At 37.6% G+C, this 17,621-nt stretch overlaps 1 protein-coding gene and 1 pseudogene across 13 annotated transcripts in view; one reads left to right on the top strand and one right to left on the bottom strand.

Annotated features, from left to right (window-relative positions):
- The window catches only part of LOC114295774 (uncharacterized), a 35,288-nt gene that overhangs the window by 12,997 nt on the left and 4,670 nt on the right, over positions 1 to 17,621 (bottom strand). For 12 of the 13 annotated variants that reach the window (XR_014361608.1, XR_014361609.1, XR_014361607.1 and 9 more), the window contains exons 4-6: positions 12,456 to 12,565; positions 12,278 to 12,358; positions 5,663 to 5,734 (exon numbers count right to left, since the gene is read on the bottom strand). Coding sequence is in view for 4 of the 13 variants with exons in the window: in XM_082915571.1 (XP_082771697.1) it covers positions 5,663 to 5,734; positions 12,278 to 12,358; positions 12,456 to 12,565 (263 nt within the window). In the remaining 9 variants the exon portion in view is untranslated. The remainder of the gene's footprint in view (positions 1 to 5,662; positions 5,735 to 12,277; positions 12,359 to 12,455; positions 12,566 to 17,621) is intronic. The other variant, XM_082915567.1, reaches the window with a different exon arrangement.
- Positions 2,644 to 3,444, top strand: LOC145820733 (soluble inorganic pyrophosphatase 6, chloroplastic pseudogene; annotated as a pseudogene).

Consider the following 17,621-nt stretch of genomic DNA (forward strand, 5'->3'; position numbering starts at 1 on the left):
TACTTTTGCAGATATTGAAAGGTTGGCTCGAGCGACAAAAGTACTGCTCGAGTGACCACTAACATTTTTGAGCATTGGCTCGAGCGACCAAAATTGAGCTCGAGCGTAAAAATGAAGCATCCAATACTTTTGCAGACCAAGGGGTCGCTCGAGCAAAGTGTCCTATTTCAGGAAATTTTGAAAAGTTGTTTTATGTTCCAATTGATGTTCTCCTTCATTTCTGAGCATTCTTAGGCATACGTTGAGCATTCCAAATGAATTAAAGAACACGAAAGAAGCCTAAGAAATTAAGCAAACTAAAGAACAAATTGAATTGTATTATGACCTAATGTGTTGTGAATTATGTAAGTTTAATTGCAATGACAAATCAAGCATTTGAACACTGTGAGTAATATCTTAGTAAAAATATTTTTGTTGTAAAATTCAATGTATAAAGAGAGAAATACAGAGAATAATGTATCTATTGATGTATTATTGATTGATGTATATTATGGTGTGTTGAGCTCTCTCCTTTATAGAGGAGAGGGAGAACAATTACAAACCGAAAGTAGAAGCACAAACCAAACAACATTATTAAAGGTACATTATTAAAGCATACTAATTATTATACTAACTTAATTATTAAAGCAACATTTTACATATTATATTCTAACAGCCCCCCTCAAACTCAAGGAGGATAGGAACCAACCAACTTGAGTTTGGAGAGAGTAACAAAACAGGAAAATAATCTGACAAATAAAATAAAAAATGGATAGGCGACACTGTATGGTCGTGTCAGACCGTTGTAGAAGACTGTATGGTTATGGCAGACCGATGTAGAAGACAGTTTATGGGGTCATGTCGGACCGTTGTAGCAGACAATGTTGTGACAGTTGTTGTGACAGTTTACGGAGTCTTGCTGGACCCTTGTAGAAACTAACCGGAATCAATGTCGGGACAGTTTACAGAGTCTTGTCAGACCCATGGAGCTAACCGGAATCAATGTCGGGACAGTTTACAGAGTCTTGTCGGACCCCTTAAAAAGTCGCACCCTCAAAAGGTGCGCCCAATTTTTCAAAAGGCGTGCCATCAAAAGGCGTGCCCAATCCATAAAAAGGCGTGCCATCAAAAGGCGCGCCCATGTTGTCGTCGAGCGCCGAGCGGCGCATGATGCGCGTGTCTGTCTTGGCTATTTAACCAAGGTTGAGGCGGAGGCTGTGCAAACCAGTCTGAAACCGCCGAACATTTGCATTCTGAAATACTCTGTAAACACTCTGTAACCAATCTGAAACACTCAGCAACCCATAACATGGCCTCTTCTTCCCGTTCAGCTACCCAGAACATGGCCTCTTCTTCCCGTGGTCTGCTCACTCTCTTTCCCGACCTCAACGAGTCCACAAGAGAGATAACTGGTGCAGTGGCCCGTGAACCTCAACCAAACACCTCTGGTTTTGCTCCGTTGAACTTTCCGATGCGATCGGTGGAGCAAAAAATGGCAGTGCAAACGGATATTGAGGCCAATCAGTATACACTGAAGTCATGTGTGGAGACGATGACGGCAGTCACAAACTTGTCGCACCGGCTTCAGAGTAGGACAAATGAGATGCAGCAGTTAAACGCCCAACTGGCTCTGCTCCAACGCATGTATAAGGATGCGCGAGCAGAGATATGTGTGCTAAAAGCGGAAAACAAGGAGCTGAAGCGGAAGGCCACCGTGATGTTCCGATTTGGAGATCCGCCATATGCTGCAGTGGAGGAGCAGCGGGGAGTGAACGTGCTCGGTGGCGTGGGAAACACGGAGGCAACACCGTCAAGGGCCGCGCAGGACGGAGGCAAGAAGAAGAGACCGGCGGCAGAGTAGAGAAGGGATAAGGAAAAAATCCCGCCTGTGGGTGGGTGTTTGTGGGTTGGTTTGTTGTTTTTTTTTTTTTTTTGTGTGTTTTTTTTTTTTTCTTTTTTTTTTTTTTTGGTGTAAAATTGTGAACGAGGTTGATCCCCAGCATGAAGAAAGGATAAGTTTGTGGAAAGAAAACCGAGTTGGAATGGATTGGTTTTTTTTTTTTTTTCTGGTGGTGTTTTGTTTAAGAATAAAAATAAAATGAAAGAAAACAAGGGATAAAGAAAATAGATAAAAAATATTTGTAGATGGATTATATGAAAAACATCAGTGTGATTGTTTCAAAATAAAGTTGGGGTTAGTGCCCCTGCAAAAGATATATTATTGGAGAGTGGGTATTTAAAAAACGATTAAAAGTGATTTGGAAAAAATAAATAAAAATAATTGATTTTGAAATCAAACAGAGGAGAGAGAGGGACAAACCCACGTGATAAAGTGGAGAGAGAGAAGGGGAGAGTAGAGAGCATAATAATGAGTCTGGGGTCATGGGATAGCGAATTTTCTAATAGATTTTCAAGTCCCAAACTAGGCTGGCAATTTGGCAAAGCAGAAATCAAACCAAAATATATATGTAACTATATATAAAGGTTATATAGCTTTTACCTTTTCCAACCCACATCATGCACAGCCTATAAAGAGGTGTTGAACAGCTCAATTTGCACAACACTGTTTAGCACCAAGATCACACTCGGGAGAGAGAGGAGAGAGAAGAGAGATGATGAGTGGGTGGTGGAAGATTATTATATGATGAGTGGGTATTTAAAAAAAAAAGTAAAAGCAATGTGTTTATCTGTGTATGATAGGGGAGAGAGAGAGAGAGAGTCCAAGACCAAGGGGGCCACTAGAGTGATAGCCACAGTAGCCTCAACCAACACCATCACCATTGCTTTACTGTTCAGAGGTCCATTGCGAAGATCCAACGGCCTAAGTCTCTGCTTCAACACCAATAACAACAGCAGATTGGTTCCTAAGAGGAGGTCCTTCACTTGCACTGCTCTTTACAAGCTTGAGATTCACATCAAAGAAGAAGGCCAACCTCAAACCCTAGACTTCCGAGTCTTCTTCCTCGACAATTCCGGCAAAAAGGTTTCTCCCTGGCATGATATACCGTTACTCTTGGGTGATGGTGTTTTCAATTTTATTGTTGAAATACCCAAAGAAACAAGTGCAAAGATGGAGGTTGCTACTGATGAGCCATTCACTCCAATAAAGCCGAATACCAAGAAGGAAAACTTCGATTCTATCCATATAATATTAATTGGAATTATGGATTGCTTCCACAAACGTGGGAAGACCCATTATCGGCAAACTCTGATGTTGAGGAGGCACTTGGAGATAATGATCCAGTTGATGTGGTTAAGATTGGTGACAGCCATTCACTTGTTAACGATGTTGATGATGTTGAGAAGCATTTCCCGGGCACTCTTACTACAATCAGGGACTGGTTCAGAGACTACAAGATCCCTGATGGAAAACCTGCTAACAAGTTTGGTCTTGGCAACAAAGCAGAGGATTATTGTACTTGCAGGGAGTCATTTACACAAGTGACAGCTCCCCAGCAGGAATAGATCTCTTGACAAGCCTAGCCCAAGATTCATTAGTTTCTGTGATGACCTTGAGAGCATAAAACACAGGTTGAGCAATTCTGATCCGTTCGATCAAACAATCCTGCGGACGCAAAACCTCCGTTGGATAATTGCGGCGGAACTCCGCTGGAGTGAGATCGGAGGTCCGACCCGGGGTTGTTCAAGATGGATGATGGTGATGATGCTCTGATCTTGAAGGTGAAGTTCTGCCATGGAATTTGTTAGCACCAGCAACAAGAAGATCAAATAATTTGTGGCAGCGGAGTGAATGTATGTGTAGAGGTCCGGCGGGCGGCCAAGGCGAGGCTGCTGCCCGCCGGTGAAGTGGAATTACTAAGTTCTCAACCTCGCTCTGATACCATGTAAAATTCAATGTATAAAGAGAGAAATACAGAGAATAATGTATCTATTGATGTATTATTGATTGATGTGTTGAGCTCTCTCTTTTATAGAGGAGAGGGAGAACAATTACAAACCGAAAGTAGAAGCACAAACCAAACAACATTATTAAAGGTACATTATTAAATCATACTAATTATTATACTAACTTAATTATTAAAGCAACATTTTACATATTATATTCTAACATTTGTATATGTATTATTTTCTAAATATTACCTATGTGGTAAGTTTCTGAACTTATGAATTTATACTATGAATGATTATTCTATCTGTTTGATTCGTAATAGAATCTGTAAAGTAACTGATGTATGAAAACAAAATAGGCCCAAAGCCATTTGGTATGTTTGATCAAAAATATGAAATAGGCCTAAGGCCGTTTGGTATATTTGACAAGGATACGGATTAGGCCTAAGGCCATTTGGAATGTTTAACAAGATAAGACTAAATGTCATCTTATATATGAATTGGATTGAAGGTCATTTTGTATGATTGTTAAATGAACCAAAGGTCGTTTTGAATAAGGAATTGATTGGACCAAAGGTCGTTTTGAATATGACTACGGATATAATCATGATCATGAATATGAATATGCAGATAAATATGAATATAAGAATGTTGGACCCGAGGTCGTTTGGTATTATGATATGAAGGAGCGGTGATCATTTATATATGGATCCATTAGACTTGAGGACGGTGTATGAATAAGTATTGGACCCGAAGTCGTTTTGTATAGACGGACCCGAGGTTGTTTTGCATATAATGGACCTGAGGTCGTTTTGTATATAGATATGATGCACTACACCCGAGGTCATTTGATTTGATATTGATCTACAAGTATAGTTTATGGATTTTGATGTACTATGAATGAGAATAGTAGTTCAAATATTTCAATTATAAGTATAATTTATTTATATACGAATCTCATTTATTAGCCTCTTTACTCTGGTATTATTTATTGAGCTTTAAATCACTCCGTATTTATATGTATGTAAGTGAGCAGAGGAATGTCTAACCCCAACCTTAGTGAGATTGTGAAGGTTACCGAGATTTTGGAGTCAGTCAAGGTTGCCTCACGCACGACGCTTTTGTTTTGATTTTCTTTTGCTTACTTTCGATGGTCATGTAAGACTAGGCCTATATATAAACCTTGGTTTTTGGTTTGCTAGTTTCTAAATGCTACTAGACATGTATAATCTTTTATGTTCTATTGGGTTTGAGTTATTACATAAGTGAAAAGTTTTTGTTATGCCATATATGCACAGCTCATTGGACAAAATCTATTATTCTTCTTCTGCTTCTGGCTCGCTATTATTAAATATGACTTGATTTTAGTCTAAGACTGTAGGCAATCTCATGATTATAGGCTGGTTATGATCCTAACCTATGGGGGCGGGTTCGGGGTCGTGACAATACATTTCTTTTTTCTATTTGGTATTCTAAAAGGTAACTCAAACTATGCATCTCTTATTTAAACAAGTGAATTACTAGATAAATATACTCAGACAGCTAAGAAATGATAAACCCAAAACTTAGCATGAAAGATCCTCCAAGTGCAGCTCTGAGAGGACAACAATCAACAAGAAGTAGACATCACACAATTTTTAGCAGGTGAAAACATAAAAAGCCATGTAGAAAACCAAGTAATCAACCGCCCTATCAACAAGCAAATTACAACAGTTGAAACAGGAACTCTTCCAGTGTCTGCACAACAACACAAGCACACATGTCCAGACACAATTGCATGCACAGAGACATTTGTATTACAATCAGGAAGGTTACTTTAGTTTTCATCAAATACCTCTTCTTCTAAGCGTTCAAACACACTTTTTGTGCAAGCCGTGGAACAACCTTTTCCCTTGTCTTCATCAAACTGTGAAAGAGATGTTGCAGAAATAAATTAAAGGAGTACAAACTCAGAATGTACAGCACAAGAACAGACAACAGTCATAGCAAGATAGGTCCTGAGGAATTAAGATAAACAAAAATTTCATGGACAATGACAACCTAGATACAAGGTAGGTATTTGCATTGTAATCTTTAGCTTGGAATTAATGAATTGAGAGTGTTCTAGGCTATGGCCTTGTGTTAGGGTTGTGTCCCTCTCCTTCCCCTTCTGCTTTCATATCTTTCTATTTCCCTCTCTCTTCTACTACATACTGCATCATTTTGGTACCAAAACTCAACTTTGATCTGTCTTTTTGTTTAATCGGCTAGGTTGCCTTCTTCTTGAAACGTCCTAGTTGATCGAACCCAAAAATAAATGAATAAACAAAAATAAAAATAAAAAATTCTATCACTAATTGTTGCCATTGACAACTACAAGCCACTTTGCCGTCAACAACCACTCGTCGAAGTATCCTCATACCCTCGTCAAAGTTCCCAAAAGTGTTCCCTTATAGCCTTGCATGTTACCAAACCCTAGGGCTCGATCGAGCACATTGAGGAAGATGACCCACATTCCCTCTCTCAATTGTCGACCAATCAAGCTATCTAGTTGAGATTCACTCGTATGTAGACATCGTTGTCGTCTTGATCAACCCTCGCCGTCACTCACCATCTCATCGATCACCAACTTCAATCTTTTGAGAAGACAACCAAAATGGTAATTGTTTAACTTGTTACCCAACCCTTCAACCCACAACCCAAAACCTCAAACCCAAGTCTTAGCAAACCATATATTTGGCCGAAACCCAGCACACTAGAATACCATAGAAGCCAGACCAGTCCAAAGTCACACAATAACCAGGCCAGCCCTCTCAGCCCACAATTCATATTAAGTGAAGCTTGACCCGGAATCCACATTAAAACAGGCCAACAACCTCACTAAATTTCAGCCCTAATCATCCTCACAACCTGCAAAACAACACAGCCACACTCACGTACCCATTAAAATAAAATATAAAAAAATCCTTTTACCCCATTAACCATTTTCACCAACGAAAAGATTTACTCAAAATTTGATGCCTTGCATCAAACTGTACAAGGACTTAAGGCCTCCTTGGCACAGACACGATCAACTTTGGATAAGACAAAATCATCTTTTGGATAAATTTTGTTTTAGAAAATACTTCTAAACCTCCTCAGTGTGCTAGTAAGGACCACGTGGAACCTGTTGACCCAGCAGGGAATTTGGAAATCCAAGAAGTTGTTCCCACACATATAATACCCTATCGAAAGAAGAGCCTCTTGAACCTACAAATGAACTCAACTGGTCAGATCCTACTGATTCTCCACTAACTACTTGATCATCATAAATTGATTTGATTGGTATTGAAGAAATCTTGTGTATTTAGAGTTTAGTTGATCTGGTCAACACATTGGGTGCCAAAAGTAGTTGGCATAGGAAGACAACAAAGCAAGTCCCATATTCAAAGTATTTGATTCTTTGGGGTGGATGAGTTCAATACTTAACGGAGAACTCGAGAATGAGTTCTTTTTCTCAATTAGGGAGAATGACGTAGAACATGCGTGCATGGAAATTTGTCTTTAGTATTTATTATTTTTTTATTTTTTTTATTTTCTTATTTAATTTTAGGATTGGTTTGTGATGTCCTAAAAAAGTGCACTTTTTGACTTATTGGTGGGTTTGGGTTGGATTTGGGTTGGGTTTGATGTGATGTGTTAGAGAGGTGATGTGATTTAAATAAGATGATGTGACTTAAATAAGATAGTGACTTTTTGACTTTTTGATTTATTTAGTACATGCCAAACTAGCCCTTAGTTTTAATTAAGAGTCTTATTTTGGTTAGGAGCTTTGTTAATATTTGCTTCCTTTTATTTTAGGATTTAGTTTCCCAACTTGATTGAGTTTTATTAGGAGTCTAGATTATGATTTAGTTTCCTATTTTGATTAGGTTCTCTAGCCTATAAATATTAGGTATTTGCATAGTAATCTTAGCTTGGAATTAATGAATTGAGGGTGTTCTAGGTTGTGGCCTTGTGTTAAGGCTTGTGGCCCTCTTCTTCCAGTATTTCCCTCTCTTTCTTCTACTGCGTACTGCATCACTCGTGCATCATTATTAAATTAGAGAGAATTTATAAAAGGGTTACAAACTGCATATCAACGAGAATGGGGAAATACAAAGATAGATAGTTTTGTTCAAAAATGGAGCAGATATACAAGAAGCATTTCATGGAGTGCCCACTGATAGTTTTGTTCAAAAATGGTGCAGAATGCAGATATACAAGAAGCATTTCATGGAGCGCCCACTATTCATTCAGTTTCATGAATTAGGGTCAGGCCATTACATGCCTCGATGTATTTATTTATTGATGTAGCATAGGGTGAAGATAATGCTGCCCACAGTTGGGTTGTGGCGGCATTAGGGCTAGTGAAGCTTTTAGGATTGGAGTTCCATAAGATAGAGGATGCTTCCTGGGTTGCTAGATGGGTAACAACTGGGCATGGTTTCCTAATTGTTTGGTTGCCGGATTATAAAAGATTGACTGATTAAAGATTCTGGACAACCACCTTGTAAAATATTGTGGCAGGGAATTGGGGGCCAATGGGTGTAGAAAGGAGATAGACTTAATTTAGATTTCATCTAGTAGGTTTTTGGTGCTGAAATTGAAGCTATTCTAGAGCTGTGAACAATAAAACACAAATGACAATTGTCGAATAAGAAGAAACTGATGTAACACGATTTAGAGTGGTGGATATGTGTTTAGAAGGCTTAGTTTGCCTTTAGGAGTCAGTTTATGACATTTTAAGGTTGTAAATTCAAAGCTTCGTGCTCTAAAATCCCAATTTGGTACTTTCACTCTCTAATGATATCCATTCTCTAATTTTGGTTTCATCAAGAACAATAAGCTAGAAATTCCAACTAGAATTCCTTAAGAATCACCCCCTAACAAAAGTCTGCGTAACACATCACACACATTTAAAAAAAAAAAATCCCACATTCTCAAAATCCAACTCTCTCTTGAACAGAAATGCTATGTTATAATGTTACTATAATTCTAAAACTAATAAAAATCATATATAAGACCCTAAATACAACTTGCACTGCAACACGTCCCATAAACCCATTCTCCAACCAGCAAATCTAAAAATTACCAAAATTCTTCTAAGATCAAAACTTGACCAACACAAACAAGAATATGCTAGCAGCCAACTAAACTACATAAACATAAAATAAGACTCAAATTATACCAAAATTTGATAAACAAGGTTCCAAATAGAAACCATGCAAAATTTCCAATCTGCCCTTGCCCTTATTTGTCATCTATGTTACATGGACTCAGATATGGGTGTCGGGTGTGGGTATGTATCTAGAGGTTAGACTCATCAAACTATGAATTTAAGGGTACCGGATTCAGTAAAAAAAAATGCCATATTTTTATAAATTAATGAATTATGTGAGATAAAATGGTGTTATATGTAGCTTACAGTGTCAAAAAGGCATTTATAACAACTATACAACAATATGTACATATAATAATAGTGTTATATACAATTATATAAGAATTATCTATTGAAAAATATCCAACACATATCACATACCCTTATTCAAATGTCGGGTGTCCAACACAGATATTTAATTTATTTTGAAGAGTCCGTGTAACATAGTTTGTCATTGCATGCTCTGCATCATTTTTTATTTTACCCTTTTACTTTATTGTTATTGTTTGGCTCAATGATAGATACTCATTATTCAAGTTTTCCTTTCCAGTAACTGAATAAGTACAACAGATAAACACAAATACTCAATCTCAATCAAAACCGTACCAAATGAAGGCAAATTGCAGTTCTTTATTCATCAGTGTAAATTACTAAATCATCCTACTGCCCTAACTCATACTAAAGTTAAAACACTTCAGTTGTATAGCATTGTCTCTAGCATATCATACAAACCTATAATTAGTTAGGAGGACAAATTCAGCAAGTTTCCCCCGCTCAGGATCATCCTCAAGAGCAACCCTCCATAGCTCTCCATCATGCCATACAACAGCATCTATAACAGGCCCCTTCATAGCCCTGAAACATAAAAAGCAAGACAAATTATAGACATAAGAGACACATTAGAGATTCATGCAAAACGAATAAAGCAATCCAAGAAAATTGGAACTGACATCAGCTTGCTTTCGCAGAAAATCAACTTTGTTCTGGAGGTCTTCACGAGCCCGTTTCAAATTAGCATCCTCGACTTTTACATGTTTCTAGAAACAAGCAATTCCAAACAAATCATATACAAGAATAGAATACACGCGTAGGAAACACAAGCATGTTTAGACAAGGTCGTGCCAGTTAACAACATCTTCCAAGTCAGAATGTACGGAAACTTTGCTTTGTATTATACAATATCAGCTGGTGCAAAATTTTGAGCAGCAATGCAGCCAGCAGAAACAATAAGTTATGCATTGGGATCGAATTTGTGTTCCTAAGCCTATAAGGGGGTTGGGGTTCAAAGTTTGGTATTGTTTAATTTGACTCTTTTAGGGTTGTGGCGGTTTGTGAAGGAAAGGGGGCAGTTGTGGAGGAAGGTGGTGGTGGCTAAATATGGTTTGGGTTAGGGGGAGTGGAGTATTGGAGAGGTGAGGCAGAGTCATGGGCAGAGTTTGTGGAAGGGGTTTTGGCTAGGTCGAGAGGAGTTTTGGAAAAGGGTTTGTTTCAGTGTGAGGGTGGGGGTGGGGGATCAAGTTAGGTTCTAGAAAGATATGTTGTGTGGTGCGGCGTCTTTGGAGGTGTTATTTCCTTTGATATTTCGAATTGCAATTGATCGGGAGGCGACAGTGGCATCTTATGCGCATGTGCAAGGACAGGTGGTGGTTTGGAATGTTGGTTTGAGCCGTGAGCTGCAAGAATGGGAATTGGGTCAAATGATGGAGTTGTTGGGATTCTTGCATGGATTACGGTTTGGAGGGAATGGGGAGGATTCTTTGGTATGGGATTGCCAAAGTCCAAAGGGGTGTTCTCGGTGGCTTCTTTTTATCATTTGCTTGTCGGTGGGGATGTTGTTCCATTCCCGTGGAAGGGTGTTTAGGTGGTGGGATGTCCGTCCAAAGTTGCTTTCTTTGTGTGAACGGCAATATTAGGGCGGATGTTGACCATTGATAATTTGATTCGTTGGGGTCATATTTTAATTAATTGGTGTTGTCTGTGTTGTGGGAATGCAGAAACGGTGAATCATTTGTTTATTCATTGTCTGGTTGCTTCATGGCTAGGGCTGCAAATGAACAAAACCATTCGGAACAAGCTCGAGTTCGGCTCAGTAAGAGCTCATTCGAACTCGGTTCGTTAAATTTTGTTTGCATTCAAGCTCAAGCTCGAGCTCGTTAAATTTTTAATAAACAAGCCCAAACATTCTAAGGCTCGGCTCGTTAGCTGGCTCATTTAATATTTATTATTTATATATTAAATAATGTAAAAATATGTATAAAAAATAAGATAAATATGGTATTTAATATATTTGAAAAATATAAATATAAATAATAGTTAACTATAAATAGTACATTTATATAATAGTGGCAGTAGATATTATTATTTTGATAAAATATTGACTTTTTTTTTTTTTGTATGTTTATATATATTGTATATATAATTATATAATCAAAATTTCAATTGTAATTTTAGTCTCATACACAAGTTCGTGTTTATTAAAATCTTAATAAACAAGCAAAAACATAGTAAAGCTCGGCTCGGCTCGGCTCATTTGCAGCCCTATTCATGGCTATAGATGTCCATCATTATTATTTTTGGTTTGGGTTGGGAGCAGCCAAGTTCAACGGTGGAGGCATTGCAAAGTTGGGCTAGGGGTAGGGTTGGGTTGAGTTGGGATAGGATGGGAAGAGGCGTCAGAAGGCGTGGATGCTTGTTGGCCATGGTTTGATGTGGCTGATTTGGTTGGAGCAGAATAAACACATATTTTAAGGTGCCATGGTCGGAGAGGTGATTGCTTACTGTGCTTCAGAGTTGGGTTACGGTTTCAGTAGGTCTAGATGTGCTGACTTTTGTAGATTTTGTAGAGGATTTGATTATTTAATCGTTGTGTTGGGTTTGTTTTGTTCATGGTTTTATTTCTTGTTCACTAGCTTAAAGCTAGTTTTTGTATTCTTTATATTATCTTGATAAAGTTTGTTTATTTATCAAAAATAAATAAATAAGTTATGCATCCAAATACAATGAACCCAAACAAACCCAAGTCAAGAACTGTCTACCCTTTTACTAGAAACTCCAAAAAAAAAAAAAAAAAAGGCATAAAGAGCTACAAAGGCAAAATAGAATTGCAGTGAAATAAGATACATCCACCAAAGTGTATGACTTTACAAAACAATTGGATGCAAATAAAGCTCGTGCACGAAAACCTGAAGCCAATTCTTTTACGTGATTTATTGCATGTTAGTAAAATATGACTGAGGTTTTCAGGCATTTCATATAGAAAGACTTGTGCCCAATAAAATAAAAAGAAGCAACCTTGTCAAATTCATCAAGACACTTTACAGCTTCAGCTATGGCTTCCTGATGCTTCTCATCCCACTTTTTCTTTCGTTCTTTCTGTCCAAGAAATATTAAAAACGAAGCATTGTCCACAAAATTTTAGTGCAAATTTAATGCAAAATATCTACTGATCATAAACTAACATAAGGATTACCTTCAAACGAGAAGTCAACGTGTCTGTAAAAAGCTCATACACCAACTTACACCCCACATGCCATTCCCCAGAAGGGTTCTTCCATGACGAATTTACAACCAGAGATGCCCCTACATTCAATGTTTAATGCTTGCATTAAACAGATACCTAAATAGATCCAAAACTACAAACGAGGTACCTGGCCAAATAAAATTGTTCAAAAACTGATAAATAAATGAATAAATAAATTCAGAAGCAGCCAAATTTTAAACTAGAGATAGATATAAGTAATGTGATATTATCTTGAAATCACCCTTTCTCCTAGGATTTTAGAAAAAATAAAAAGAATAGCAGGCATATGACATAAGTCCAAGGAAAAAGGATAGGTTAACAGAAAAGGACAGAATATACAGGGAAAACATAGAATGTTTCTTCCATGTGCTACAAGAAGCATTGTGCTAAAATTGTAAATACAAACATAGCCCCTGTAATGAGGTTGGGCCCATTTAACAAGGCCTTGTCAACATTCTTTAGCAGCAAGAATGAGATTGGGTCATTGGCATTCACCATTCACCCATGAACATTCTAAGTGTATCAGGAAAAAGATTTGACAGTTTGATGAAGCTTGTCCAGCAGAACTTTAGTGCAAAAATTAGACTCACTGGATCACCATGATTTTGATCAGAATGTTTTAAAAAATTTCATTCATTTCCAAGATAAACAAGAAATACAGAAAATAGTCAGGCAAAAAAAAGCAGAGTCAGATTGAATATTGGCCATTTAATTGTCCTCTGCTTATTTTACAAAGGCAGTAGACTGTTCATACCATACCCTTTAGGTGTCTAACACATTCTTTAGCACATACAATACAAAATTTGTACCTCGCTAGGGTTGGTCAGTGGCCAGAACTCATGAACCTCACTAGGAGGTCAAAAGATCAACTCCCTCCTTTCCCCTCCAAATTTACCCCGAAAAAAAATTGCATACGTTCCATGACATCGGCCAAAATCATCCATTATGGTCAACTTGCAGGAATTATATGAATGCATTAGTACATACGATCTACAATGTAGAGATGGCATATGCATGGTGCATGACTCACTTATTTAAGAAAGAAAATTTTATGGATTAAATTACTACGAAACCAATTGTATTAGGGTAAATTTCACTTACCTCCCCTGAGGTTATGACAATTGTAGATACCTCCTCCAAGCTTTTGAAACGACAATGACATCTGCTCTACTTTGGAATAGTGTTTCAGATTCTTCCCTGTAGACACCCTATTTTTGACCGGCCTTAAGACATGGGCGCTCCGTGAAGAGCTCTCGATGATGAAAACAGAGACCGCTCCAAGCAACAAGCCAAGGATGAAGCAAGACAAACCTTTCTATACCCGTCTTGGCCAAAGAGTTTTTCAGATCTTCAAAACATATTTTCAAGATGTTTTTAAGGCATGTGATACCTTTTCATTCATTTTGGCCATTCTTGGCGTTGTGTTTTCCAAAATGATTGATCTATTTTTCAGAAAAGAGAACTTGAAAAGCTATAATGAATGATAAGATAAGGGAAACCTTCTACGAATTTTGGCCGGACAAGACTTGCACAGCCGAACAATTTTTTGATAGCGAGATGGACAACTTTGAGATGGGCGAGCACGTCCGAACAAGTTATGTTCGAGTGAGCACGCCCAAATCGTTTTTGTCCCGCCAAACAAATTTTGGAAGGAAAACGACGGACAACAAATGGACGCTTGAACAAGTCTTCTCCGGCGAAAGCTATTGACATCAACCAAACAGGCTTTCATGAGGTGTCCCTAGCATCTCGGAATATGTCATCCGAATCCTTAGGGATCAAATGGCATATTCCAAGCTCCCCAAGCCTATTTAAACCCCTCATTTTAGAGAATTGAGGGCTGGCTCTAATTTTCTATTTCACAATTCCTAGTTCTAAACTCCTAATTCTATTCTCTAATTAAATTAGTTAATTAGGTAATTAATTAATCAATTAGAGTGAGAGTTGGTGAGATTTGGACATTGATATTCATACACTTGGACTATCTTCATCATCCCTTTGCTTGGAGAGTTGGTGCTAGAGATCTTTGCTGGCCAGAGGGAGCTCGAATTGGAGTTTGTGACCAACTTGAGCTCTATCTTCACTAGCTTAGAGGTAATCCCTACTTCCATCCATGGCTTTCTCGCAATATTCTATCTCCGCTACTTTTTTTTTTATTATTGCTGGAGTTCTCTTGAGATCACTGAGATCATTATTGTCGAGTTGTTGATAACTTAGTTGAATTTTCTCTTCTCTCCCTTTTTTGTAGTTGGTAGAGCCCTGTATATTGACTTCGGCCAAGTCTAAATTGCTTTTTTCTGATTTTATTATGGGTTAGAAGCCCAGACATGGTTTCTTCTATAAGAAGGGACCGGATCTCCCCTTTTGAACCTCTTTTACATGAATTTGAGTAGTTAAACTCATCTTCATGAGTAGGAGGAGAACCTCTTGGTCTGTGTTATGCTAATTAATCTTAACCATGCTTATAATTATGAGCTTGATATGATTTTGAATGTTAATTATATGATTATATGCGTTTGTGAAATTCTATCTGTTCACCGAAGAAAGATCTGTTTGATTTTCTGTTATAAAATTTAAATTAGGGGCCGTAGAGACGTCAAAAACCAAAATTTATTGTACCATCGTAATTAGCAAAATTTTAGAGCCTATGATAAAATTTAATTAGAAATTGATTCGGATCAGAATAATTAGATTAAATTAAATGAGTAATTATCTTATGTATGATTAGGAGACTTAATCCAAGATTTGTGTTATAAGCTAATCACCACTATATATATATGGAGACATGAGATGAAACTCATCTTCCTTGAGCTCAAATCAGCCAAGAAGAATATAGAGGGGGAGAGACAATTAGAGAGAGAGAGAGAACACAAAATTGAAGACTTAGACTCAAAGCTTGGAGAATTGAAGGAGAATTGGAAAATTGAGCTAGAATACACTTAGATTCAAGCTATAGCTATGATTGTTAACCTTGATTCTTGTAATAAGAATATGTAGAAGTTGAATTCACCTAATTCTTGAGTTCATGTGAATGTAATTGTACAAAGAAAGTATGGGTATGTTTGGTTTGCATTTGGGTGATGAGTTTTAGAAAAAAAATTTCTAAAAAATTGTTTGGTTTGAGTTTTTCTCAAAAAAATTTCAAAATCACTTTCTCTCTCTTACACATCAATCAATCACTTTTTCTCTCTCCTCTCTCCTTCTCAATCACTTTTTCTCTCACACACATCTACTCAAATTCTCCCAAAATATCAAATCATCCCAAACTCCCAAAAAAACAACTCTCCCAAAATATACAACCAAACAAACTAAAAAAATTTCTAAACTCTCTCCCCAAAAAAATTTTCAAAAACAACTTTCCCAAAAACAAACCAAACAAGCCCCTATGAATCTCTTTGAAATGGAAAAATTGAGTTGAATTGTGTACATGCATGCATGAATCACCAAGTTGAGCTTGAATTTCATGGAAATATCCTCATGCATGAAGCTATAATTGACATTTTTGGTGATGTTTTATAGTCTTACTACTTTTCATCTCATGCATAAGAGTTTTGGGAAAATTTGAAAAGAAAAGAGTACAATTCATCTCATGCATAGTTTCAACCTTGTGATTTAAGCTTGAATTTGGGACAAAGGTTCATGATTTTGAGTAATTGGTTTTAAATTTCCATATTCTCATGTCCTATAATGGTTTTCCATGTTTTGGCATCAACTTGCAAGCTTTGGACCTTTGAACATCAAGTTAGAACTTCAAACAGAATTCTAGAAAACCCAGAATTCAGCTTGTCCGCTCAAGCAAGGAAAGCCTCGTTCGAGCGTGAAATTGTAGCTCCCAGAAGTTTTGCAGAGATAACACGGTGGCTCGAGCGGACGAATCTGCGCTCGAGCGTACCCTGCCTTGCGTGACTCCTCGCTCGAGTGTCAAAAACCTCGCTCGAGCATAAATTACAAGCAACCAGAAGCTTTGCAGACCAAAAGGGTCCACTTGACCGACCAAAGCTGCGTTCAAGCGGAGGACCCTGTTTCAGAAATTTTGTAAAGGCATTTTATATTTTGTTTTCCGTTCTTTTTCACTTCTAAGCATTCTTAGGCATGCATTGGACATTCCAAATGAATCAAAGAGCATGAAAGAAGCCTAAGAACATTATACGACTTAAAGAACGGAATGAATTGAATTATGACCCAATGTGTTATGAATTATGTAGGGTCGACGCAAGGGCGAATCAAGCACCGAATCACCGTGAGTAATATCCTAGTAAATATATTTTTGTATATGCATTATTTCCTAAGTGTTGTCTACGTGGTAATTTCTAAACTTATGAATGAGTATCCTATCCGCCCGTTTCGTGAAAGAATCTATAAAATGAATGTCATGAAAATGGAAAATGGGCCTAAGGCCGTTTGGTATATTTGACAAGGACATAGATGGGGCCTAAGGCCATTTGGAATGTTTAACAAGATAGACTAAAAGTCATCTTATACATGAATTGGGCCGCAGGCCGTTTTGTATGATTGATGAATAGACCAAAGGTCGTTCTGAATAAAGAATTGATTGGACCGAAGGTCATTTTGAGTATAAATACGGAAGCGACACATAGTTATGAATATGAGAATGTTGGACCCAAGGTCGTTTAGTATTATGAAGGACCGATGGATATTGATACATGGATCCATTATCCATTAGACCTGAAATTGGTCTATGAATGAGTATTGGACCTGAGGCTGTTTTGTATCGATGGACCCAAGGTCGTTTCGTGTGCGATGGACCTGAGGTCGTTTTGTACATGAATACGATGTGCTAGACCCGAGGTCGTTTTGCTCGTTATGGTCTATAAATTTGATATGAATGGGAATAATAGTGCAACTATTTAAATTATAAGTATGACCTATTCATGAACGAATCTCATTCATTAACCTCTTTACTCTGGTATTATTCACTGGGCATTACCTCACTGATATTTTGTTGATGATGATGATATGCTCTCTCTCTCACACAGCTCCCTCTTCTCTCCTCCTCCTCCTTCTTCTTGTTCTTTTTCCTCTTCTTCCTCTTCATCTGCAAAGAGAAAAGGAAAAACAAACAAAAAACACTGCCCAAAACAACATCGTTTTGGA

Source organism: Camellia sinensis, chromosome 2 (assembly GCF_055761805.1).
Source record: "Camellia sinensis isolate YWXY chromosome 2, ASM5576180v1, whole genome shotgun sequence".
Taxonomy (NCBI): Eukaryota; Viridiplantae; Streptophyta; class Magnoliopsida; order Ericales; family Theaceae; genus Camellia; species Camellia sinensis.